Source organism: Lethenteron reissneri, chromosome 36 (assembly GCF_015708825.2).
Source record: "Lethenteron reissneri isolate LAM-NWPU_2019-01 chromosome 36, ASM1570882v1, whole genome shotgun sequence".
Classification (NCBI taxonomy): domain Eukaryota; kingdom Metazoa; phylum Chordata; class Hyperoartia; order Petromyzontiformes; family Petromyzontidae; genus Lethenteron; species Lethenteron reissneri.
In genome coordinates, this window is record NC_083814.1 from 10,124,112 (window position 1) to 10,151,088 (window position 26,977).

The window sequence follows — 26,977 nt, forward strand, 5'->3', positions numbered from 1 at the left end:
TGGAGGCAGCGAGGGTTGCTAGATCGGGCAAAAGTTGTGACCCTTCCCGTGGGCGTCGAGGTGGTGAAATAACCTCACCTCGCCAGGAGCAAGTGTGGCCTCCACTTCCATCTGCATCGGATAGTGTCGCTCCCTCCCACACACGTTTATTTCCTCCCACATGTAAACACCCACTAATTGGCTCAAAGCATCTTTATATATATATATATAGAGGACCGCAGAGCTTGGGAGGGGGGGGGGAGGAGGGTTATTTGGCGCTAGCTCACAACGTGGCTGCCTTTCCCTGCTTGTCTGTGGTTCCTCCTCAAGCCTCCCGGAGTTGTTCTTGCTTTTCGAGGGGGCCCAATACCGTGGCACGGTGCAAGTTTAAGTGAGCATCACCACATAAGTTCTAACGCCTTGGCTGGATATGGTGCAACAGAAAAGTTGCACGGCCAAAGTACCGTGCACAGACGGGACACACACGGGCCCACGTGGTCCCTAAGTTGATACGGTGCAGGGGACGGTGTTAATTGTTCATCCAGTCACGTAAAAATTAGCGAGCAAAATATTATTATAAATTTTTTATTCAACAATGACCATGACAGCGTGACTGGCCAACTGCCCACGAATGACCGAAGCATGACCGAAGCATGACCGAAGCATGACGGACGAGACGATATCAACGTGTCCGGGCGGCGGCCGTCACGCGGCCGGTTAGTCACGGGCGGCGGTGGTCACAAGGCCGGGAGTCGCGGGCAGTCGCCATCGTCTTGCGGATCCACGAGACGTACCGCGACACGTTGGCGTAGACCCCGAAGAAGTGTGGACGTGCGCAGCCCTCCCCCCACGACACCACCCCCGCGAGCTTGTCGTTGCATATCAATGGGCCCCCCGAATCACCCTGAGGTCGAAGAGGGGTGAACGCAGGGTAAGAGGGGACACGCGCACACACACACACACAGGGGATCGACGGATGAGGGAAGGCAAGGGGCGGAGTGGTCGACACGGGGTTGCGGGGGGGGGGGGTGTAACGATGCATCCACACGCATCGATTATTATGCTCAAGATGCGTACATTGGGTCGCGGAAGAATCTTTTTTTTTTATCTCATTCGTGCAAATGCTACGGGTAGAATATGCACCTGCGTCAGGCAAACTCACACAAAGATCCATCGTGTAACCTTAATAGGCTTCTGGGGAAAGTGCTGCAAGTACCTATGAAGGCCGGCCACCTTTGTCTCCCTCGTGGCAATGTTTACACATCATAGTGGGTATTGATCTGAGGCAGAGTTGACCTAGGAGAGAGGCTCAGGACCAATGCAGATATTCATTACCGGTGTTGACCGCAAGCCGGAATCGAACTCATAAGGGTGGAGGTGGTGGTGGGGGGGGGTGGGTTCGCCAGGCTTGTAGAGCATGTGCGTATGTACGTTGAACCTCTTTCGCACCGTACGTGGCCAACCGTGCTACGCCGCCAGTACCCCGCTAGCGCGGACGCGCAGGCGGTCGGGCGCACCTGGCACGAGTCCTTGCCACCCTCTTCGATGCCAGCGCACAGCATGCCGTCGGAGACCTGCCCGCTGTAGTAGGAACTGCACAGCCCCTGCGCCACAACAGGCACAGCGACGGCCATGAGCTGGTCGGACAGCATGTAGTTGCCCTCGGCCGTGATGCCCCAGCCAGACACGAAGCACGACGTGCCCGGGGCCACGGCCCTCTCCGAGAGGGCCACCAGCCCCACCACGCCCCTCGTCACCTGTGCCGGGCTTTTGAGCTGCGAGGGGGGGGGGGGGAAGGTGGACAGGGAGTGATGGGGGTTGGTGGCAGGGCGAGGCGGGAGAACAAGTGTCTCGTTCAGGATTTAAAATATATATAAGAGGTAAAATGTGGAGCCCTGCAATTGCAAGCTCACGCCACTGCTGGAGCAAGGGCCTCCGTTGAAGGGGAGAGCGCTAGAACGTGTGGCTGGTTCGGGACGGAATGGCAGCCAAAGGGAGGGAGAGCGTGTCCAGAAGGAGCGCCCATCAGAGATGGAACGAGGAAACACCGGACACTTCGCGGGAGTGAGATGGATTATGGCACCGTGGAACCGAGGCGGCGACGGCACAGGTGCTGCAGGGTTACCTAACACGTTGCTCCAACTTTGGTCCAACAACGGCACCAAACCACATACCAATGTTGGCCCAACAGTCGGCACGTTTACCGAGTACCACAAAGAAGGGCAACGCCCGCGTGCAAGCGTCCTCCACCGAAGCCTCCGCACGCACGAGGCACCTTGAGCAGCAGGAGGTCGTTGTCCATGGTGACCTCGTTGTAGGCCTGGTGCTTCACCGCCAGGCTCACGAGCCGCACCTGCTCCGTGCCCTCGTGCTCCGAGCGCCTGTGCACGCCCAGCGCCACCTTCAGCAGGGTCACGCTGATTGGCAGAAGACGAGAGGGCAGGGGGGGGAGCAAAGGGAACCAATGTAGTGCCTTGGCTCATCCAATGCTGCAAGCCGGCTTCCACACCCGAGAGACGGGGTCTGCACCAAATCACATCGCTGTTGAAAATCGCCTGGTGACAGCTTTGTCCACATCCGAGCGAGTAGTTGTGTAGAAACAACGCCCAGCGTTTTTTTTGCTTGTTCCGGATAACAATAGGCAAGCGGGGAAAAAGGTCTTCGTACGTCTCGCCACATTAAAATATTAAAGTATTTCTGACTCAAAACATTGAGCCGTATGGCCTTCTGGGAGTGTGCAATCTCAGCAGCGTTTTCGGTGCAAGAAAGCCCCGGGCCAGTTTCGACATGCAGGGTCTTATCAGCAGCATTTTCAGTGCAAGAAAGCCCCGGGCCGGTTTCGACATGCAGTGTCTCATCAGCAGCGTTTTAATTCAGTGCAAGAAAGCCACGGACCGGTTTCGACTTGCAGGGTCTGGATCAGCAACAGAGTCGGGGCTTGCTGGAATAAATGCTGGCGAGCCCCCAGATGTTACCAGGCAAGGACTTCACTCCCCTTGACCATACGGGCCCTAGTTCGACACGCAATTATACTACATAATATATATAACTGGTTAGGTCCACCAAACCCACCCACACGAGGATTGAAACGAGCAAATCATAGTTCACAAACCATGTCATTACAAATCGCCGAGCAGGTCGCTAGAATGCCCGTGTCTCTTTGCAACCTGGTGGCGATATTTTACACATCGCCACCAGGTTAGCCATTTGAGGCCGAGTCGACCTCGGCGAGTCCCAGGACCGGTTCAGATAATCGTCGCCGGTGTTGGCCGCGAGCGGGAATCGAACCCGTGTCGCCGCGTGCTAAAACCCTTGCACCGCCGCTCCCCCTAGACACACAGAAGTCACGTGGATTTACAAGAGGACTTGAGACGATTTAGAGAGACAGAGAGAGAGAGAGGGGGGGGCGGCTGGGGAGGGGGGGGGGGCGTGTACTCCTTGTAGCAGTGTGCGGCGGTCAGGACCCAGGAGGGCGCGATGAGTGCTCCTCCGCAAATGTGGGACCCCCGGTAGAGGAGCGACACCTGGAAGGGCAGCGAGTGCGGGACCACCTCAAAGCCCCCCACGATGCGGCTCAGGGGGTGCACCGCGTGTCTTCTTGCCGAGCAGCCAGCTGAGGGAGGGGGGGGTGGACAAGAGAGGGGGGGGGAGATTTCCGATCAGCACGGTTGGGGCTAGCTGCAGGTGCGCGAAGGAAGTTAAAAATCAGAATATTCATTTGTGCTGGAGGAGGAATCCGATGGAGCCATGAAGCTCTTTTTGACAGATGTCCAGAATGCAAAATATAGGAGAGGTAAGAGAATTATTCAAACAATACAAATTTAAAACAAAATTCTGTGTAATAAGGTAAGGCCCCATTGGGCTATTCGCTTCATTTTCAGAAGCGACCTGGCCACAAACGATAGCCAAACGAAGCGGCTTATCACGTGGAAATGTACAGCCAAATCATCGACACACACTACCAGTGAGAGGAGAGGATCAAGGCAGGAGTGTGGAGGAAAAAAAAGAGACCGCGATGAGGAGCTTGACGACACGACGAAGAGGAGTTGGCAGGAGGCCGCAGACGAGGCCATGGCGGACGGGCTCGGCGAGGGGGACGCAAACCACCCCGTCGTGCAGCTTCACAATACCATCGTGGGAGCCCGCTACCCAGCGCCTCATCTACAGGGACACCACCTGGGGCTCTCGACCCCTCGTCGTCTTCGTCGTCGGTGTCTGGCGGTGGAGTGCCGCGTCGCGTTGCCGCCAGCACGTGGAGGAGTGGCGGCGCGCCCCGGAAGTCCGGCTCCAGGACAACCGGGAGCGGCTCCGGGCGCAGGCGGCCAGACGGCGCCATCACGCAGCGTCGTCATCGTCGGTGTCTGACCATGAACCGGCCGGAGCTGCGGGCGGCGGCGGAGCACTTGCGGCGCCTCCACGTGGAGGAGGGGGAACGGCAGCGGCGCGCCTCGGAACCCCGGCTAGACGACGACACCGAGCGGCTCCGGGCGCAGGCGGCGGCTGCAGCCGCGCCGCCCTCGGACGGCGCCATCGCGCACGTGGGAGAGACGCGCCACGGGGGGGGGGGGGGCGGCGCGAGTTCCGGTTCACGCTCAACGGCCGGCGGTGGCAGCGCCGGGTGCGAGCGGCGTGCAGGACGAGCGGGAGGCTGTTGATTCTCTCTTCAGCACAGCGGTGGGCTAAAGAAGTCAATTAATTTGTCCTTTGAAAACGTGACACATTTTTTACTGTTTGGCCGTGTCGGGTGGTGGAGGGTTACGACACATTTATAAATAACGCGATCTGACCCAAAAACCTATATTATGAATAATATTGGTCGCGAAAGCCTACGTGTTAAATTGAATCAAAGAGCTGTTTATTTTATATATATATATTTACGCACGACAGACAGACAAAAAATCCCTGGTGGACAGTGTGGAACATTGTTCCTACCTGCAATATTTAATTCACGGCATGTGCAGTGGATAGATCGTGGCTATGTAAGATGGTGGTGGTGATGATGATGAGAATAATGGTGGGAATTATTTTCGAGCAGTGGGTCTTCCTATAGACGGACTGCTGCCACCAGGGAAAATCTGGAATTCCCAACGCTGGCTCAAAACTACCCCCATAGCTCGTGAGATCAGGCCATCGTTTTAAACTTAATTTTGTATTGCACTAATTGCGCCCTTAGCTTTAAAAATGTGTATGGGATTACGGAGCATGAGGGGGGTGGTAGCGGTGGTGGTAGTGTTCACCACGCTGCGCCTAAGAACCTGGACCACCCAAACCCGTTCCCCAGCCACGGCTCTTTAACATCGGATGGCGAGCAAAATCAAAACCGGCGCTGCCCTACCCGTTCATCAACCCGCATTGACCAGCGGTGTGGTGAAGTATGGTCACAACAGCAAAAACCCATAACCGACACGGGGTGGAAATAACTTCATCCATTGATGGATTTGATAATGGCTGGGATTGTAACACCCGGGCTCGCCTCGTGAAATGAGGGGTTGGTGGACCATCATGAGAGCATCGAGTTCAGTGAAACCCGAGTACCAACCCCGCCGCGCTGCGAGGAGGCCAACAACGGCAGTACAGCAAGTGGGTTGAACAGTGTAATCAACCTGCGTGTGAATCTGTTTTGCTTTCCAAGGTGTCCAACAGAGGTGGCAAAACAATTGGGGTGCCGCGGTGGCGAGATGTTAACTCCCTCGCCTGGTATGCAGGAGGATCGTGGGTTTGATCCCGACCCTGATGCCTGCTGTATATTTGGAGTTTGCGTGTATCTCTCTCCCTGTGGTCGCGTGGATTTTTCTCCGGGTTCTCCGGTTTTTCCCCTCCACGTTTCGAATCAACATCACGCGTTTAAGAGTATTTAGGCTGCAATAAATGTCCACGTGATAAGCCACTTCGTTGAGCTATCATCTGTGGCCACGTCGCTTCTCAAAAAGAGTTATGAAGCTCAGTGGACCCTACCTGGTAACATTTTTTTTAAATGCTCATCTTTAATTTAATTACACATTGATATGGCAGGCGCCAGTAGAGGCACTGTACGGACGATTGGCAACACATGGATCGCAAAGTCCCGCAAACAACAAAAAAAAAAACCTTACCTGCAGACACCAGCGCCATGATCACACACATCAGCAGCTCCATGGCACACCTGGAGCTAAGTGAGTATCACGTGCACACCTGTGGACACGTGACGCTCAGACTCCTCCTGTCGCCACCTATTTATCTGGTGGGGGGGTGGGGCGGGTAAGGAGTGGTGGTGGTGTTGATGGGGGGGATCTCTGAACGCCGTTCCGTCCAATCACAAGCCGGCGGCATTGATTTAAAGTGCCATCGCTGTCAACCAATACGGTTTACCCCGTGTTCTTGTACACGTGATAAGAGACTACTGGTCACGTGTGAGACTCATGGTCACGTGTGAGACTACTGGTCACGTGTGAGACTCATGGTCACGTGTGAGACTACTGGTCACGTGTGAGACTACTGGTAACGTGTGAGACTCCTGCTCACGTGTGAGACTACTGGTCACGTGTGAGACTCATGGACACGTGTGAGACTATAACCATATATTCCTATAATTCAGGAGAATTAAAAAAAATCATAATTAGAAGAAAACTAAAATAGCTGATGTGGATATGATTAGGTGCCAAAATAATTTCCACAACGGCGTTCAGGATTTTTCAGGCCGAAATTCAGCGCTGCCTGCAAAGGTGCTGTATATGGCTGGCCGCTTGGCGTCTTTGCGTGATTTATTTTCTACCATAATATATATACATACATTGTCATTATTATAAATGACACGACTGATGAATTCCCACGTTGGAGAATCCTCGGCTCGTGAAGAGCCAGCTTTGCTGACGAACTAATTACTCGCTCGGCGGTTTTGTTACTGAGACCTCCCCCACCTCACCTCCCCCACCCCCACCTCACCTCCCCCACCTCACCTCCCCCACCCCCACCTCACCTCCCCCACCCCCACCTCACCCCCCCCCACCCCCACCTCACCTCCCCCACCCCCACCTCACCTCCCCCACCCCCACCTCACCCCCCCCCACCCCCACCTCACCTCCCCCACCCCCACCTCACCTCCCCCACCCCCACCTCACCTCCCCCACCCCCACCCCCACCTCACCTCCCCCACCCCCACCTCACCTCCCCCACCCCCACCTCACCTCCCCCCCACCCCCACCTCACCTCCCCCACCCCCCCCACCTCCCTCCCCCACCCCCACCTCACCTCCCCCACCCCCACCCCCACCTCACCTCCCCCACCCCCACCTCACCTCACCCACCCCCCACCTCACCTCCCCCACCCCCACCCCCACCTCACCTCCCCCACCCCCCCACCTCCCCCACCTCACCTCCCCCACCCCCACCTCACCTCCCCCACCCCCACCCCCACCTCACTCCCCCACCTCCCCCCCCCTCACCTCCCCCACCCCACCTCACCTCCCCACCTCCCCCACCTCACCTCCCCCACCTCCCCCACCTCACCTCCCCCACCTCCCCCACCTCACCTCCCCCACCTCCCCCACCTCACCTCCCCCACCTCACCTCCCCCACCCCCACCTCCCCCACCTCACCACCCCCACCCACTCCCCCACTCACCCCTCCCCCACCTCACCTCCCCCACCTCCCACCCCCCCACCTCCCCCACCTCCACCTCCCCCACCTCCCCACCCCCACCTCACCTCCCCCACCCCCCACCTCACCTCCCCCACCCCCACCTCACCTCCCCAACCCCCACCTCACCTCCACCACCCCAACCTCACCTCCCCACCCCCACCTCACCTCCCCTACCCCACCTCACCTCCCCCACCCCCACCTCACCTCCCCTACCCCCACCTCACCTCCCCCACCCCCACCTCACCTCCCCCACCTCCCCCGAGGCCGCTGGAGCAGAGAGGGATGGGAGGGGGGTTGGGAGGGGGGGTCCGGCTATAAGAAGGGACGGATGGGGGATCTGCCCATGAAAACCCGACTTGGTTTTCTTTAATGAGTCGGGGCTTGAATGGGTCGCAGAGGAACGTGAAAGGATGTCATTGTGCCCAATGCAATCACCGTCTTTGTGAGCCGAGTAAGGTGACACTCATCAACGAATGCCCATTCAACTAGACCCCCCCCTCCCGCACGTACATCCACACACACCACCACCACCACACATTCCCCCGTATAGCCTTTGTACAGACTGCCGCAACAAGCGCTGTTAGGAAGGCCGCTACAGCGCACAACGGGGTGATGGTATGGCTGGAACTGCGCTCATTCGGTCACCTTTGTCTCTCCAGCGCTGATGCGTTGCACGCCGCACCCAGTACTCACTTATGGCTGAGTCTACCTAGGGGGGGGGGGGGGCGTGCACGACCGGTACGGATATCGCTGTGCGCTAACCAGTGCCGGATTATCCTCGTAGCAAAAGTCACTACACATGCAATAGCTAAAAGAGAATAGGTGCACTTGGGGTTAAGTTCCATTCATTGGCTACCACATTCAAATAAGCCCGCCTCCCCCTTAACTTGTATTTAAGAGCTTGTCTTTTGGAATTTTGCCTCACTTGACACAGTAAATATAGCTGTGACGGTCCCACGTGATGACGGAGACTTGTGTTGCCTCCGAAACGTCGTGATTTATTATTTTATTTCTATTATTTATTTTTACCAAAGAGTATGAATCCTTGCAGTCACGAAAGCTTCAAATCTAGTCCAGCTGTATGTTATGTTGGTCGAAAAAGTTGTGTTTTTACACCTTTAAAATGGCAGCAGTTGTGTGTGTATCATGACAAAGCTCCCATGGGCTCCTGTATACCTGGGAATGGAATGAGTGGTGAATGAATAATAAGATACGCGATTGAAAATCAGGCGAATTTATTAACATTGCTCAATTCTGTAGCAACGGAAACATTTCAGTTCAACAAAACTAAATCTAAATAACTCGCAACAAATTTTGTGAAAACAAACAACAATATTGAACATAATCAATACAGGTATATATTTTAACATCATCAGTTTCATGATGATGATGGTAGTACTTCTTATCGTGGCATTGCTTTTGATGATCCTTCTAATTGTGCACACAGCCCTTTCGTGCATACATTTACCGAGAGAGAAAAAAAACTTCACCGAGTCTCGAGGCTGTGTCAGCAGGGTCCTGCATTGGGATGTTTTAAAAATGCCGATTTAATGAGTATTTTTGCATGCAGGCAAAAAACAGTAATGCAAAATCAAAACCCACCACTCATACGATGGTGTAACACTTTATAAAAAATATATAAAAATCCCCACAACGGCAACCCACTTGCTGTACAGCCATTGTAATAGCACCATCAAGTTGTGCTGTGGGAGAGCATCACGCACCCCCAATGGCTCCATCGCTGTGTGATCCACCAATCCCGGTCTCCAAGTCACCAAAACCACCAAAGACAAAGATCCCCATATAGCCTTAACAGACTGTTGGGGCAAGTGCTGTTCGCGAATAGCACCTATGATGGCCGGCATGGCACACGAGTGGGTTGGGATGGCCAGCACCACGTCCAGCCGCCTTTGTCTCCTCAGTGGCAATGTTATGCACTGTACCAATTACTTATTTGAGTTCTAGATTTCAAGCTTTCGTGACTGCAAGGATTCATATTCTTAGGTTTTTTCGGTAAAGTCACGTAGGTAAAACATTAAAATTAATAAAAGTAAAATAAAATAAAAATCACGACGTTTCGGAGGCAACACAGGTGGAACCGTCACAGCCACGACAGCTGTATCAAGTAAATGAGAGATTGCAAGAGCTACCACTTCGTATATATAATGGTTGGAGAGGGGGGGAAGGGCCAAGTACGGCACACTTTTTATTAATATGGTAAGGTGAGGCTTAAGAGGCTGAGCCTTTGTTATGGAGAGGTACGGTTTGTGACTAAGCCTGGCCTACATAACAATAGTGTGAAAAAAGAAACAAACTAAACATGGTAAAACAAGCCTGGCTGTCTATCAATAACCTGTAATAGTTGTCTGTCAAATAAGATGGTCCAAATAAGTGTAGTTAAATCTTTTTTTTTGCATGGTTAATCACATCTTTCCAATAATTACTCAGTTTGTAACCATCATCACTGTTGAAATTATGTCTGTGTTTGTATATTTGTATGGCTTCGTGTACAAACCTTTGATGGTAGCCAGGAGGTTTGCAGAGCACCTTGGTCTCGGAAAAGACAATTTCATGAGAGCCCACCGAGTTGTAACAATGATCAGCAACGGCCGAAGAATCAGTTCTGCCGTGTTTCAGATCTGACTTGTGCTCGCGGACACGATCAGAAACATGACGTTTCGTTTCTCCAATGTAGCAATCACCACAACTGCAACTCAATTTGTAGACTCCAGGATACTGCAAGTCAGGAACGACTTATTTGAGGCCGAGTCAACCTAGGAGATGCCCAGGACCGCTTTCAATAATCGTCGCTGGTGTTGGCCGTGAGCGTGATTCGAACTCGGGTGGCCGAGTTCGTTGTGCAGTGCGCTAACCGCTTTGCCACCCCTCCCAACACCAAACCCACGACAAAAACTATTACCAGCTCCCCCGTCCCCGCTGCAGATCTTGCTCTGCCCGACCCCCCCCCCCCCATCTCTAGCCCCGCCCACAAACCCTACCCGATGTAGTGACTTGTAGCGTCACTACTGTGTATACACGCACACGTGATGTCACTATGCGGGGGAACGTCACTACCCCACGGATCTACACACACACATGACGTCATCCCGGCTGGAGGCGGGAATGACGTCAGGGCCGGTTCTGGACTAGGGAGGCCACGGGGGTGGTGTGAGGTCGTGGCACTCTGTGACCCCGGCTGGACACGTGACCGGATCCCAGTGGGGGCCGGGGACCCGGGGGGGGGGGCACCTCGGGGGGCACGTGGACAGCAGGGGGGGGGGGGCTTCAAGAGGGTTCTCGAAGAAAGGCGTGGCCGGGGTGGGGCCAGGACACGCCCATATAAGCAGCCTCCTCACGAGTAGGCCTCGGCAAGGTAAGGTAAAAGTTAAAAGGTAAAAAGCAACGAGCCTACCTTTACCCTACCTTTTACCCTTAGCCCATATAAATTACCCAATTACAGGGTAATTACTAGGGTACTACTACACATGAACAAGGTTTATAACAGGTAAATGCTAGGTAGAGCGCTTTATTCATATAGAATGCTCTCGATGATTCCAATTTTATACGCTTGTTGTCGTCGTCGCATCCTCAAATCATGTAACTCCATTTTTACCCACTTCCTATTGTGGTATCGACTGCAAACTTGTTCACTGATGACAACACTATATTCTATCATAAAAACTTTTTTATATGTTATGTTTCAGCTTGGGTCTAATTGTCCACGCTCAGCTAACGTTGGCTGTAAATCACCACCACCCCTTACGTTATGGCAAGCTTCAGGGCCACTACCTGGAGTCGTGGAGTTCTGCCATTACTAGTACATTTCATTAAAGCGTGTTTTTAAGAAAGTTTGTTTTAATATTACTTATTAAATGGAGGCCACGGACTGCGCCACAGAGCTTTTAGCGGTAAACAAGGTATCGTATTTACCGGGTAATACTTCGCGCTACCTTTATCCTACCGGGTAATTCTTCCGAGCTACCTTTACCCTACCCTTTACCTTACCCCTTGGCATGCCGACATCTTTACCCTTTACCCGGTAAAAAGGGTAAATTACCTTACCTTGCCGAGGCCTACTCACGAGGTTCGTGGCTGCCCGTATCAAGAATGAAGATGCATCGTGAAGACGCCAAGAAGAGTCAAGTCAGACAGAGTGCGGGCGAGGTTTGGGACTCAGGCATGGGCCGTCATAGGCGCCATAAAAGAGGCCCTGTGGACGGCCCGCCCCTCGGGGTATACCGCCTAGCCAGGGGGCTGTTGGAAAGGGTGGTGGAGGTGGAGCGGGAGACGATGGGCAGGAGCGCCACAAACGCGAAATGGCGATGGCCGCCACCCCCGTGTGGGATAGGTTGAATTGTGAATGCCCCCCCCCCCCCCCGCCGTCGAGAATGGGTGGATGAATGTACCCTCCTTTGTGACGGTGATTTCTTGCCTTTGCCTAAAGGATGTGTAAGAGGGAAATTCTACCGCGTCGTACTCTGTGCATCTGCTGTAGGGGCACTGGTTGTTACAAAAGGATCCCCGGTTCCGGTTACGGTCATGTGTTCTCCTGTCTTTTTTTCTGTTCTTTTTGGCTGTACAAGGCAGAGGCCTGCTCTTGATTGAAATGAAATAAAAAAAATTAAATAGCCAAGAAGAGTCAAACCTCCAGTCAGCGGACCCACCAGTAGCCCACCCGGCTGGGTCACGAGAGAGTATCTGAGAGTCAGTGCTAGAGAAGTGTGTGTGTTAGCTAGAGTAGGACGGTGGTCACCACCCTATGCGTAATGTAAGAGTTAACTGTCATGTTCAGTAATAAATAGTGTTGCCTCCCAAGAAGTTGTGTGCGCCTAAATTCGAACCCATTACACCTATATAGCCACTTGTCACGGCAGCTCTCTCGCCTGTTTCAGCAGTTTCCCTGCAGTTATTGTCTCACCTGATGACGATCGCTTGTGTTGCGATCGAAACGTCGTGATCTGTTTATTTTCTTCCACCTACGTGACTTTACGGAAAGAACCAAAGAGTATACACTACCATTACTATGATAACATCGGGGATGTCACTGTATGGTGCCGGCCCGGTACAGTGCATGTTTGTTGCGGTTGCACCCGATTCAAGAGCCGAATGGCTCACAGGGCTATACCTAATAAATTAAATTGAACTTGAAGGGCCGTGCCGTTCGATGTTCCTACATCGTGGACAGCACCGTGTGGGTGGCTGTGTGTAATACCAGCCCTAGCGGGTTTGGCGAGCACTGGATAGTGCGAGCACCACGGACTGTGTGGTGGGGGCTCCCACGAGGGATAGTGGGTGAGCGTCAGCCCAGGGACAGGGTTACCCCGGGCCATGGCACTCTGGTTGACACTGTAGACACGTGATCCGGAGTGTCCACACAAGGGGCCCCAGGTGGGGGGGCTAGTGGGTGATCACCTGTCCGGGGAGAGCTCTTGAGAAGGATTGAGAGGGAATGAGAATGCTCGAGAAGGTGGGCGGGGCCGAGGACGGAGTGAGTGCCTGCTTCGTGCACCCAAGAAGAGGGAAGAGGAGGTCGAGTACGGAATCCCGCTAGCGGCGGCACCACCACCTGTAGTTGCAGCAGCAGTGGCGGCAGCTATAAAAGTATCCACAGCGCAGCAAATAGCAAATGTGATGACGACAGCAGTGGCAGCACAGAGGAGGTGCAGAGCGGGATGCTCCGGGTACACTCTGGCGGGGAGCAACGAACTGGGCATTGCGGCGGGAGTGGAGATCTTCAACCAGTGCATGGCGGAGAGAGAGGAGGCATTCACGGAGCGCGACGTAGTGCGCCTCATGACCCAGATCCTGGACAGCGTCGCCTTCCTGCATCGCTAGAGCATCGTGCATCTAGACCTCAAGGACGGCAACGCTGTGATGGGCAGTGCTGTGGGGGGAGGACCAATTTAAATTGGCCTTTACCCTCATGGCATTTGTAACCACCACAGCGGCCAAATGGGGGATCTGGTTGGGTGCGAGGGGCTGGTAACCCCTTCACCTTCAATTACCACTAAACCACGAATGAAACATTTTATTTCATAAGCTTGTGCCGGAGGCCCCGGGGGGACAGGCGTCTATGACGTCTCCTGCCAAATCCCATTTGGCGGAGCCAGGAGACCAAATCCTTCCCCTCGGGGCTCCTCCAGAAACAACAAAAAAACACTAACCACCACGCCTTTGGGCCAATGTTAGGCCAACGGTTCCAACGTTCCACGTTTACTGGACACTACAACCAGATGTGTGCATCTAAGTCAGAGCCGCCTGCGGTGTTCGAGTCGCGGTGTTTTTGGCAAATGGCTGGGCATCACCAGGCAAAGAGACAAGGGGAACGAGATTGGCGACGGATTCCGTAGGACGCCGAGCGAACGAATGTGTGAGACAACGGGCTGGCTGCCTTCACACCTAAACACCTAATCTGGAAGCGTGACGAAAAGGTTCACGAATGATGTCGTCGTGCAGGGGGGGGGGGGGGAGATGACGAGAGAGGGTGCCCAGCAGTTCACCAGAGGAAGAACGTGAGAAGAGCAACCATACTTGTCATCCCTTCATCAGTGCCCTACCTTATCATGGACGAATTCAGACCTTATTGGTCACCCCGTGCTCTTAAAAATCTCTAAGTTAATCCTACTGTAGCGCCATAATAAGGCTCTGTAGGAAGCTGATCTGCCGCCACGCTCACGGGCCGACTGGGGGCAGCCGAGAGAAAGCGAAGTGGGTAGGGGTTGACCGAAGGTCAAACCCCCGCCCCTCCGTGGCCGGAGGTTGACACCCCAGACCCCCCCAGGGGCTGGGGGCTGAGGAGGATGATGGCCCCCCTCCATTTCCTAAGACCCCTTAAGAATTAAGACCTCCTAAGACCTTCCAGAAGGTTATGGAGGGGGGGCTCATGAGGGGAGGGGTGACCCTGACCTGGGGATAAAAGGCCGGCCCTCGGGACGGTCGGGGCAGTACTCACCAACTCAAGCTCGAAGACATCTGAAGATCTGAAGTCTGGACCAACGACCCGGGGACCCTCAACCGTGGCTCTCGTAAGCCGGTTGTAGCAGAGCCGAGGTCGCTCGGACCCCCTGGGACCCTCCCCGAGGCTCTCGCCAAGCCGGGGTTGAAGCTGTCCAGGGCGAGTCCCGTACCCTGCGTGGGTCGGTTGGTCCGGCCTTCCCCTAGCCGCCGTCGCAAGGGACCGGCGTGTGCGTAGCCCGGAGTGGGTAGAGAACGCTAGAAGGGAGGCTGTCTCTCTCTCCCTTAGAATATCGAGTGGAAGGGGTCGTACCTCTCCATGTTAATATAGAAGTGGTTAACAGAGTAGCGTTAACAGAATGTTTTAGTTTTTTGTTTGTTGCGGTTGCACCCGATTCAAGAGCCGAATGGCTCACAGGGCTATACCTAATAAATGAACTTGAGACCTCCTTTGCCAGTACCAAAATATAATAATAGGTTTTTTCCCTTTTTTTCTGGCAACAAAACTTAAACCTTATTATTATATTTTGGTACTGGCAAAGGAGGTCTAATGATGTAGATGCTCACCCCGAGCCCTCATTACTTTGATAGTGCATTGTCTTTGAGCTGTACGCCTTTTGGCGTCCTCTGGTCGAGCACCAATTGGGTCGTGGTTCAACAGAAAGCCGTCCCTTGGTGTGGACCAATCAGTTTCAAGGACAATGCATATATTATCAGTGTGTTTTTTGTTTGCATTTTGACTGCAAGTATTGTGGCTAATGCAGACATGAATCCTCGTAAAAAGGTTTCAGTTTCGATGCCAGAAAAAAGAGGAAAACCCCTATTATTAGAGTGTTAAGAGTTGTTCAATAAATGCGTTGCCTTCAGCAGAAACACAAACAAATAGACAAAAAAAATGTTTTAACCCTTATTGAAACGGATACGGCCAAACCGTCTAGGTTGACTGCTATGAGCAACGGTCTCCCGGAGTTGTAGAAGCAACGAGACGGGCCAGAGCAGATCGAACATCGGTCGGAAGACATTTGTGATGGTCACAAATCAAATTGCTATTGAACCAATGTGATACGAACGAGGAGTAGAGTAGGGAGGAGGAGCGAGGAGGAAAGAGGGAAGCGGGAGATTGAGGAGTAGAATAAGGAATAGGAGGTGGATGGGGGAGGGGGGGGAGGGCGGTATGGAGGATGAGGCGCAGAATAAAAGAGGAGAGAGGAGGATGAGTAGAAAGAGGAAGAAGGGGGAGGAAGATGTGTAACAAGAGGAGGAAAGATGGTGGCGCAAGAAAGATGAGGAGTAGAATCTGGAGTAGGCGGTGCAAGGAGTACGAGTCGGAGAAGGAGGAGAAAGAAAATGAGCAGGGGGGTGGAGTAGGAGGAAAGAGGAAGGAAGAGAGGAAGCCCAGACCAGATCCCATCCCTTTGTTTCCCCCCCCCCCGACCCCGTACTACCTCCACGCCCCCGCCGACCTCTCTGCCACTGTCTCCAGCGTCACCAGCGGGAGCGGCGGCGTGCGTCGCGTAAGATGGTCATCTCGATCCAGTAGCGGAAGCGGGCGATGCTGCTGTAGACGCCGGGGTAGCGCGAATCTGCGCAGCTGTTCCCCCACGACACGACCCCAAACAGGCGGCCCCCGCACACCAGAGGACCCCCAGAATCTCCCTGCCGGAAGGGGATGGGGGAGGTAGTTAAGGGGTGGGGGGGGGATCGCGGGGCACAACAGCAGCAACAACAGCAACCGTGGCGGTGCCCGTCGGTGCAACCGCACCTGGCACGAGTCCTTGCCGCCGGACCTGTAGCCGGCGCACACCATGCTGTGGGTGATGAGGCCGTTGTAGGCGAGCGTGGAGTTGCACTGAGCGCTGGGCACGAGCGGGACACGCACGGCGCGGAGACGGTCGGCGGTGGCTCGGCCCAGGCTGGACGTGAGGCCCCAGCCGGAGACGCGGCACAGCGTGCCGGGGCCGGGCCACGAGCCCGGCTCCGCGAGCCCTACGGTGCCCACGAAGGCGTTGAGGGTGGCCGGTCGGTTGAGCTTCGGAGGGGTGGGTGGGGGGGAGAGGGATTGAGTGGGGGGGGCAGAGGGTGGTGATGGCGGTGGCAGGGGGGGGGGGGGAAGGGTGGAGTGGTGGTGGGGGTGAGACGTGCGGTGAGACGTGGGGTGAGACGTGGGGCGAGACGTGGGGCGAGACGTGGGGCGAGACGTGGGGCGAGACGTGGGGCGAGACGTGGGGCGAGACGTGGGGCGAGACGTGGGGCGAGACGTGGGGCGAGACGTGGGGCGAGACGTGGGGAGACGTGGGGCGGACGTGGGGCGAGACGTGGGGCGAGACGGGGGCGAGACGTGGGGCGAGACGTGGGGCGAGACGTGGGGCGAGACGTGGGGCGAGACGTGGGGCGAGACGTGGGGCGAGACGTGGGGCGAGACGTGGGGCGAGACGTGGGGCGAGACGTGGGGCGAGACGTGGGCGAGACGTGGGGCGAGACGTGGGGCGAGACGTGGGGCGAGACGTGGGGCGAGACGTGGGGCGAGACGTGGGGCGAGACGTGGGGCGAGACGTGGGGCGAGACGTGGGGCGAGACGTGGGGCGAGACGTGGGGCGAGACGTGGGGCGAGACGTGGGCGAGACGTGGGGCGAGACGTGGGGCGAGACGTGGGGCGAGACGTGGGGCGAGACGTGGGGCGAGACGTGGGGCGAGACGGGGGCGAGACGTGGGGCGAGACGTGGGGCGAGACGTGGGGCGAGACGTGGGGCGAGAGTGGGGCGAGACGTGGGGCGAGACGTGGGGCGAGACGTGGGGCGAGACGTGGGGCGAGACGTGGGCGAGACGTGGGGCGCAGACGTGGGGCGAGACGTGGGGCGAGACGTGGGGCGAGACGTGGGGCGAGACGTGGGGCGAGACGTGGGGCGAGACGTGGGCGAGACGTGGGGCGAGACGTGGGCGAGACGTGGGCGAGACGTGGGCGAGACGTGGGGCGAGACGTGGGGCGAGACTGTGGGGCGAGACGTGGGGCGAGACGTGGGGCGAGACGTGTGGCGAGACCGTGGGGCGAGACGTGGGGCGAGACGTGGGGCGAGACGTGGGGCGAGACGTGGGGCAGACGTGGGGCGAGACGGGGGCGAGACGTGGGGCGAGACGTGGGCGAGACGTGGGGCGAGACGGGCGAGACGTGGGGCGAGACGTGGGGCGAGACGTGGGGCGAGACGTGGGGCGAGACGTGGGTGGGGGCGAGGACGTGGGGCGAGACGTGGGGCGAGAAGGGGGGCGAGACGTGGGGCGAGACGTGGGGCGAGACGTGGGGCGAGACGTGGGGCGAGACGTGGGGCGAGACGTGGGGCGAGACGTGGGGCGAGACGTGGGGCGAGACGTGGGGCGAGACGTGGGGCGAGACGTGGGGCGAGACGTGGGGCGAGACGTGGGGCGAGACGTGGGGCGAGACGTGGGGCGAGACGTGGGGCGAGACGGGGCGAGACGTGGGGCGAGACGTGGGGCGAGACGTGGGGCGAGACGTGGGGCGAGACGTGGGGCGAGACGTGGGGCGAGACGTGGGGCGAGACGTGGGGCGAGACGTGGGGCGAGACGTGGGGCGAGACGTGGGGCGAGACGTGGGGCGAGACGTGGGGCGAGACGTGGGGCGAGACGTGGGGCGAGACGTGGGGCGAGACGTGGGGCGAGACGTGGGGCGAGACGTGGGGCGAGACGTGGGGGAGAGACGTGGGGCGAGACGTGGGGCGAGACGTGGGGCGAGACGTGGGGCGAGACGTGGGGCGAGACGTGGGGCGAGACGTGGCGAGACGTGGGGCGAGACGTGGGGCGAGACGTGGGGCGAGACGTGGGGCGAGACGTGGGGCGAGACGTGGGGCGAGACGTGGGGCGAGACGTGGGGCGAGACGTGGGGCGAGACGTGGGGCGAGACAGTGGGGCGAGACGTGGGGCGAGACGTGGGGCGAGACGTGGGGCGAGACGTGGGCGAACGTGCGAGACGTGGGGCGAGACGTGGGGCGAGACGTGGGGCGAGACGTGGGGCGAGACGTGGGGCGAGACTTGGGGCGAGACGTGGGGCGAGACGTGGGGCGAGACGTGGGGCGAGACGTGGGGCGAGACGTGGGGCGAGACGTGGGGCGAGACGTGGGGCGAGACTTGGGGCGAGACGTGGGGCGAGACGTGGGGCGAGACGTGGGGCGAGACGTGGGGCGAGACGTGGGGCGAGACGTGGGGCGAGACGTGGGGGCGAGACGTGGGGCGAGACGTGGGCGAGACGTGGGGCGAGACGTGGGGCGAGACGGGGTCGAGCGTGGGCGAGACGTGGGGCGAGACGTGGGGCGAGACGTGGGGCGAGACGTGGGGCGAGACGTGGGGCGAGACGTGGGGCGAGACGTGGGCGCGACGTGGGGCGAGACGTGGGGCGAGACGTGGGGCGAGACGTGGGGCGAGCCGTGGGGCGAGACGTGGCGAGACGTTGAGGCGAGACGTGGGGCGAGACGTGGGCGAGACGTGGGGCGAGACGTGGGGCGAGACGTGGGGCGAGACGTGGGGCGAGACGTGGGGCGAGACGTGGGGCGAGACGTGGGGGCGAGAACCGTGGGGCGAGACGTGGGGCGAGACGTGGGGCGAGACGTGGGGCGAGACGTGGGGCGAGCGTGGGCGAGACGTGGGGCGAGACGTGGGGCGAGACGTGGGGCGAGACGTGGGGCGAGACGTGGGGCGAGACGTGGGGCGAGACGTGGGGCGAGACGTGGGGCGAGACGTGGGCGAGACGTGGGGCGAGACGTGGGGCGAGACGTGGGGCGAGACGGGGGCGAGACGTGGGGCGAGACGTGGGGCGAGACGTGGGGCGAGACGTGGGGCGAGACGTGGGGCGAGACGTGGGGCGAGACGTGGGGCGAGACGTGGGGCGAGACGTGGGGCGAGACGTGGGGCGAGACGTGGGGCGAGACGTGGGGCGAGACGTGGGCGAGACGTGGGGCGAGACGTGGGGCGAGACGTGGGGCGAGACGTGGGGCGAGACGTGGGGCGAGACGTGGGGCGAGACGTGGGCGAGACGTGGGGCGAGACGTGGGGCGAGACGTGGGGCGAGACGTGGGGCGAGACGTGGGGCGAGACGTGGGGCGAGACGTGGGGCGAGACGTGGGGCGAGACGTGGGGCGAGACGTGGGCGAGACGTGGGGCGAGACGTGGGGCGAGGACGTGGGGCGAGACGTGGGGCGAGACGTGGGGCGAGACGTGGGGCGAGACGTGGGGCGAGACGTGGGGCGAGACGTGGGCGAGACGTGGGGCGAGACGTGGGGCGAGACGTGGGGGGCGAGACGTGGGCGAGACGTGGGGCGAGACGTGGGGCGAGACGTGGGGCGAGACGTGGGGCGAGACGTGGGGCGAGACGTGGGGCGAGACGTGGGGCGAGACGTGGGGCGAGACGTGGGGCGAGACGTGGGGCGAGACGTGGGGCGAGACGTGGGGCGAGACGTGGGGCGAGACGTGGGGCGAGACGTGGGGCGAGACGTGGGGCGAGACGTGGGGCGAGACGTGGGGCGAGACGTGGGGCGAGACGTGGGGCGAGACGTGGGGCGAGACGTGGGGCGAGACGTGGGGCGAGACGTGGGCGAGACGTGGGGCGAGACGTGGGGCGAGACGTGGGGCGAGACGTGGGGTGAGACGTGGGTGAGACGTGGGTGAGACGTGGGGTGAGACGTGGGGTGAGACGTGGGGTGAGACGTGGGGTGAGACGTGGAATGACAGGTGGGGTGAGATGTGGGGTGAGACGCGGGGTGAGACATGGAATGACAGGTGGGGTGAGGTGTGGGGTGAGACGCGGGGTGAGACGTGGGGTGAGACGTGGGGTGAGACGCGGGGTGAGACGTGGGGTGAGACGTGGGGTGAGACGCGGGGTGAGACGTGGAATGACAGGTGGGGTGAGGTGTGGGGTGAGACGCGGGGTGAGACATGGAATGACAGGTGGGGTGAGGTGTGGGGTGAGACGTGGGGTGAGACGTGGAATGACAGGTGGGGTGAGGTGTGGGGTGAGACGCGGGGTGAGACATGGAATGACAGGTGGGGTGAGGTGTGGGGTGAGACGTGGGGTGAGACGTGGGGTGAGACGTGGGGTGAGACGCGGGGTGAGACGTGGGGTGAGACGTGGGGTGAGACGCGGGGTGAGACGTGGGGTGAGACGTGGGGTGAGACGTGGGGTGAGACGTGGGGTGAGACGTGGGGTGACAGGTGGGGTGAGGTGTGGGGTGGCAGGTGGGTGAGGTGTGGGGTGGCAGGTGGGGTGAGGTGTGGGGTGAGACGCGGGGTGAGACGCGGGATGAGATGCGGGAGGAGACGTGGAATGACAGGTGGGGTGAGGTGTAGGGTGGCAGGTGGGGTGAGGTGTGGGGGCGACTGAGATGTGCAGTGGTTAAGTGAGCGGTGAAACAGACGCCGGTGTTAAAGATGAAGCTGATGACGGTGAGGTTGACGATGTTGAAGCCGACTTGGTTGACAATGTGGAGGAGCCCACCTTGAGTAGCATGATGTCGTTGTCCTCTGTGCGCGAGTTGTAGAAGGGGTGCGGGATGGTCCGCACCGCGCGGAAGAACTGCTCGCGCCCCTCCAATTTTGAAATGGAATTTTCCCCAAGCACCACACGTATGATGGGCAGCCTGTACCATCGCACGAATTGAGATGGATGCGGGGGGGTGGTCAGCCGTTAGCGCTCTGCGCTACGAACCCGGCGGCACGAGTTCGACTCCCACTCACGGCACGGCCAACACCAGTCACGATTATCTGAATCGATCCAGGGCCTTCCCGAGATCGACTCAGCCTCAAATGAGTACCTAGTGTGGTGTGTAAACTTCGCTACTAGGGAGACAAAGGCGGCCGGGCGTGGTGCTGGCGACCCGCCCCATCGTGTGCCGTGCCGGGCTTCACAGGCGCAGCTCCAGTGCCGGATTATCCTAGTAGCAAAAGTAGCTACACATGTAGTAGCTACTACATATGTCGTAGCTACTACATATGTCGTAGCTACGGGCACTGCACTTTCAAGGGCCCCGCGCTAAATGCTTTCAAGCTATCAATTCCGGTTCAGCGATTCTGCACTTGCTCTATTACTATAGTACTATACCGCCTTCAAACTTTTATGAACAACTGGGTGTTTAAGGTTAGCGATTTGTCGTATTATCTGGCTGTATAGCAAATGAAAAAATACAATTACTTTACGATGCAAGTTAAACATTTGTGTTTCAATTTTTTTATTATTTAGGGCCCCTTTATAAATATGCTACCCTGCACTAGCTTAATCCGGCACTGCGCAGCACGCAAACAACATTTGCCCCTACCGTCTTTTAAAAGCTATACGGGGGCATATTTTTTGCCTTTGTTCAGCATCGCGGGTGGAGCATTGAGAGAGGCAGGAACGCTTGCATTGAAAGAGTCCCTGCGATCAATGTAGCTGGCGCACAATGGGTCCATGGAGCACGAGTGGGCCTGGGAGGGCTGCAAGGTCTCCAATCGAAGACCCGAGCGACGGGGCCTTAATTACAGATGAAAGGCAACGACTCTGGTAGAGAATGAAAGATGGAGAGAGGGAGTGGGAGGGGTGAGTGAGTGAGTGAGAAGGGAGTAGGTTAGGTGGAGGAGAGCGAGAGTTGTGGAGGGGGGGGCGAGTGAGTGAGCGAGAGTTGTGGAGGGGGGGGCGAGTGAATGAGTGAGAGTTGTGGAGGGAGGGGCGAGTGAGTGAGAGTTGTGGAGGGGGGGGGGGCGAGTGAGTGAGTGAGAGTTGTGGAGGGGGGGGGGCGAGTGAGTGAGTGAGAGTTGTGGAGGGGGGGGCGAGTGAGTGAGTGAGAGTTGTGTGGGGGGGGGGGCGAGTGAGTGAGTGAGAGTTGTGGAGGGGGGGGGCGAGTGAGTGAGTGAGAGTTGTGTGGGGGGGGGGGGCGAGTGAGTGAGTGAGAGTTGTGGAGGGGGGGGGGCGAGTGAGTGAGTGAGAGTTGTGTGGGGGGGGGGGCGAGTGAGTGAGTGAGAGTTGTGGAGGGGGCGAGTGAGTGAGTGAGAGTTGTGGAGGGGGGGGGAGTGAGAGTTGTGGAGGGGAAGGGGGGCGAGTGAGAGTTGTGGAGGGGGGGGCGAGTGAGTGAGGGAGAGTTGCGGAGGGGGGGGCGAGCGAGCGAGTGAGTGAGCGAGGCAGCACGTACCGCAGGTTGCAATGCGCCGCGGTCACCACCCACTGCCGTCCCACCAAGGAGCCGCCGCAGAAGTGGGAGCCACGGGGCCGCTGCAGCGACGCCTGGTACTTGATGGAGTAGGGGGGCACCTCGTAGCCCCCCACGATGCGAGGCGTGCCCGGGCGCGGAGTCCCGACGGCCAGGGCGGGTGTGCACACGCAAGTGCACACGGCTGCCACAGGTCATCACTCGGGGTCAACCGAGGGCTGCGAGGGGGGGGGCCATGTTGGTGGAGCAGTGGGGGGCTGCTGCTGCCCCCCCCCTGCATTGCCATTGCAAAATCGTAGCGTCCCAGTGAGTGCTGGGCAGTTGCGTTGCTGTTGATGTTTCAATTTAGCGGTACGACCTCATTGCATAGTTAAAGATCCGAAGACAAATAAGTAATATTTTTTTTTTACTTTTTTTTTAACACGCTTTAATGAAATGTACTAGTAATGGAAGAAATCCACGACTCCGGGAAGTGACACTGAAACTACCCATAACGTAAGGAACTGTGGTCAATTACAGCCAACGTCAGTTTACCGTGGACAATTAGACCCAAGCCAAAACATAACATATACAAAATAATGTTTTAAAATATATTTTTTATGATAGAATATAGTATTGTCATCAGTATGACATAAGTATAGCAAGTTTGCACATTGGGAAGTGGATTAAAATTTAGTTACAAGATTTGAGGATACAACAACAACAGACAGTGAGCTAAATGAAAGCGTGTAATAATAAAAAGGTTCGATGCGTTTCATCACAGTGGCAGGAGCGGCCTGAAATTATGGCACTGCATTTAGCCTCGTTAAACACATTCCTGCGGAGGGAGCTGGTAGGAACGTTGGGTTGCTCGGTCAATGGCCAGGGTCAACGGCGGCGTGGTGTATTCCGCAAATATGGCCGACTGTGAGGGCGGGCACAAGCCGGCGTGAGTAGGTTAAACGTTGAGTTTTACAAGGGCACCACGGGGTGACCAGCCCCTCCCCACCCAGCCCTACCCCTCCCACCCAGCCCCACCCCTCCCACCCAGCCCCTCCCCACCCAGCCCCTCCCCACCCTTCCCTCCCCACCCAGCCCCACCACTCCCATTTTTGGATTCACGACGGACGGACACAATAATCCCCTGTGGGCTGGTGGAACCAGGTGGTTCCTACCAGTATAAGCGATTACATATCCCCATCAATTTGCCTCCCGCGGAGTGCGACGCTAAAGCCCAGGCAAAGCACTTTTACCTGTTAGAATGCACCGTGTATAATACAGGGGTTAGATCGCGTAAATACATAAATGTGTCGTTTATATATTTATGCTATCTCACCCCAAAAAAAACTGTATTATGGATGATACTGGTCGCGAAAGCCTACGTGTTCAACTGCACCGTGTATGTTGCTACTCAGCAATCGTGCACAAGCACAATTAACAAAACAACCTCACAAAAAAATGTATTTTACCAGGTAAGGCCCACTGAGCTATACAGCTCTTCTTTTCTCAGAAGCGACCTAGCCACAAATGATAGCTCAACCAAGTGGCTCATCATCACGTGGAAGTTTATAGCAGCAACATTACTCTAAACGCGTGGTGTTGTTGTTTTTAAATGTGGAGGGAAAAACTGGACGACTCTTGAGACAAATCCACGCCACCATCGGGAGAGAGACACACAAACTCCACATATAGAGGGGTCAGGGTCTGGATCGTACCCACGACCTCCTGTATACCATGCGAGGTTGTTAACATCTCGCCACGTGGTGCTAGAATCCGCGAATAACACCACGGCCTTAAAAGTAAATAAATATGTAATAGCCAACGTTTCGAGCAACAGCCCTTCAAAGCACTTCTTTACATCACAGATGGATATTCTCTTATGATGAAGGGCCATTACCCGAAACGTCGCCCTATTGCGTTTTATTTAATATTCAGGGTAGTGGTAGTCACAACACAGAACCACTGTCGTCTACGCTCCATCAGCGGAGGAGGAACAGGAAAACGACACGAACTCTCTCATGCATCGTGGCGACGTTTAGGCCATGAACGTACTGCCATCATCATACACAACATTAGAATAGCCTCTGGGCAATGTTAGTATATGGGACAAAGTTAGTCTATGGGCAAAGTTAGTATATGGGCAAAGTTAGTATATGGGCAATGTTAGTCTATGGACAAAGTTAGTCTATGGGCAAAGTTAGTCTATGGGCAAAGTTAGTATATGGGCAAAGTTAGTATATGGACAAAGTTAGTCTTTGGGCAAAGTTAGTATATGGGCAAAGTTAGTCTATGGGCAAAGTTAGTATATGGACAAAGTTAGTCTATAGGCAAAGTTAGTATATGGGCAATGTTAGTCTATGGGCAAAGTTACTATATGGGCAAAGTTAGTATATGGGCAAAGTTAGTATATGGGCAAAGTTAGTATATGGGCAAAGTAAGTATATGGGCAAAGTTAGTATATGGGCAAAGTAAGTATATGGGCAAAGTTAGTATATGGGCAAAGTAAGTATATGGGCAAAGTTAGTATATGGGCAAAGTAAGTATATGGGCAAAGTTAGTATATGGGCAAAGTTAGTATATGGGCAAAGTAAGTATATGGGCAAAGTAAGTATATGGGCAAAGTAAGTATATGGGCAAAGTAAGTATATGGGCAAAGTTAGAATATGGGCAATGTAAGTCGATGTCAGTGGTTCTTCTTCACCCGGGTTGCGAGCCATGGCCAGCTTGCTTTCGAAGTTAACACGAACTACTTTGTTTCATCAAACCTATGCATTTATTAACATTATACATTCTAAACAATTGAGGACCCAAGGGGTGCAAGGCTGCAGTAAAGGTTAAGAACCACGACTGGTCTATGTGCAACGTTAGTGTACAGCCGATGTTGGTGTATGGGCAATGTTAGTATACAGCCAATGTTGGTGTATGGACAATGTTAGTCTATGGGCAATGTTAGTGTATGGACAATGTTAGTCTATGGGCAATGTTAGTGTATGGACAATGTAGTATACAGCCAATGTGAGTCTATGGGCAACGTTAGTATACAGCCAATGTTAGTGTATGGACAATGTTAGTATACAGCCAATGTTAGTGTATGGACAATGTTAGTCTATGGGCAATGTTAGTGTATGGACAATGTAGTATACAGCCAATGTGAGTCTATGGGCAACGTTAGTATACAGCCAATGTTAGTGTATGGACAATGTTAGTATACAGCCAATGTTAGTGTATGGACAATGTTAGTCTATGGGCAATGTTAGTGTATGGACAATGTAGTATACAGCCAATGTGAGTCTATGGGCAACGTTAGTATACAGTCAATGTGAGTCTATGGACAATGTTAGTATACAGCCAATGTGAGTCTATGGGCAATGTTAGTATACAGCCAATGTGAGTATATGGACAATGTTAGTATACAGCCGATGTGAGTCTATGGACAATGTTAGTATACAGCCGATGTGAGTTTATGGGCAATGTTAGGTCATGGACGGTATATAGTAAACCATCGTAGCCTCGTTCCAACGGTGGAGGAATCAGAGCAACACTTCACCAACTCAGCCTCTCGCTATCCCATCGCCAGCAGCAAACACCGACGTTGGCGTTCAGCTCATGAACACCACGCGTAAGAAGAACAGCAGATCAGCATCGGCAAGCGAACGAGCGAGCGAGGCAGCGAATAAAAGTCGACGCACGATCTGAAACCGACCTGCCACGGACAGCATCGCGGTCGCAGTCACTTCCATTGTGCGCTGTGCAGGATGTCCCCCTCCTCCACCTCCTCCTCCACCTCGCGTGTAATGTAATGGCCCGGGTGATGTGTTTCTTAATTAATCATAGACACGTGCACACCGCACGTATAGGAGGATACGGCTTCACACGGCACGGCGTGTTGCCTCGTCTCGCCTGACGGGGGTGAGCGGTGGGGGCTCTTTACCTGCACCCCCCACCCCAGCCCCAGGGCACCTGGCGAGCGTCGAGTTCACCTGTGCGGGGTGACGTCACACGCAACCAGCACGCAAGCGTGTGACGTCACGCAGCTCGCCGTCATCCACACAAAGAATGACAAAGATGCCCCGCCCACCCCCTACTTTAACAAGGCGGTGTGGGGGGGGGAATGTTGGTTAGCGAGCACCTATTATGAAGGACGACACGACACACGAGAGGGTGGGTGGGTGATCACCCACGCCCGACCGCCTTTGTCTGAACCCCCAACGCTGATGTTTAACACACATTTATGGCTGGGTCGACCTAGGGGAGACCCAGGACCGGTTT

At 56.4% G+C, this 26,977-nt stretch overlaps 1 protein-coding gene across 1 annotated transcript; it reads right to left on the reverse strand.

Annotated features, from left to right (window-relative positions):
* Positions 1–623: 623 nt before the first annotated feature.
* On the reverse strand, positions 624–26,466 carry LOC133351267 (transmembrane protease serine 9-like). The gene is made up of 10 exons (XM_061566369.1): positions 26,412–26,466; positions 22,712–22,913; positions 21,046–21,187; positions 16,312–16,578; positions 16,039–16,205; positions 6,072–6,121; positions 3,415–3,592; positions 2,255–2,396; positions 1,497–1,754; positions 624–883 (listed from the first exon to the last, which is right to left on the reverse strand). The coding sequence occupies exons 1-10, from the start codon at positions 26,446–26,448 to the stop codon at positions 701–703; spliced, it is 1,626 nt and encodes a 541-aa protein (XP_061422353.1). The 5' UTR covers positions 26,449–26,466; the 3' UTR covers positions 624–700.
* Between the last annotated feature and the right edge of the window lie 511 nt (positions 26,467–26,977).

Excerpts from the sequence above, each read along its gene's own strand:
- LOC133351267 (XM_061566369.1), bottom strand. The coding sequence starts at position 26,448 with ATGGAAGTGACTGCGACCGCGATGCTGTCCGTGGCAG. Across the intron at positions 22,914-26,411 it reads CGCGATGCTGTCCGTGGCAG|CCGTGTGCACTTGCGTGTGC; the intron begins GTCGGTTTCAGA and ends GACCTGTGGCAG. Across the intron at positions 16,579-21,045 it reads ACGACATCATGCTACTCAAG|CTCAACCGACCGGCCACCCT; the intron begins GTGGGCTCCTCC and ends ACCCCTCCGAAG.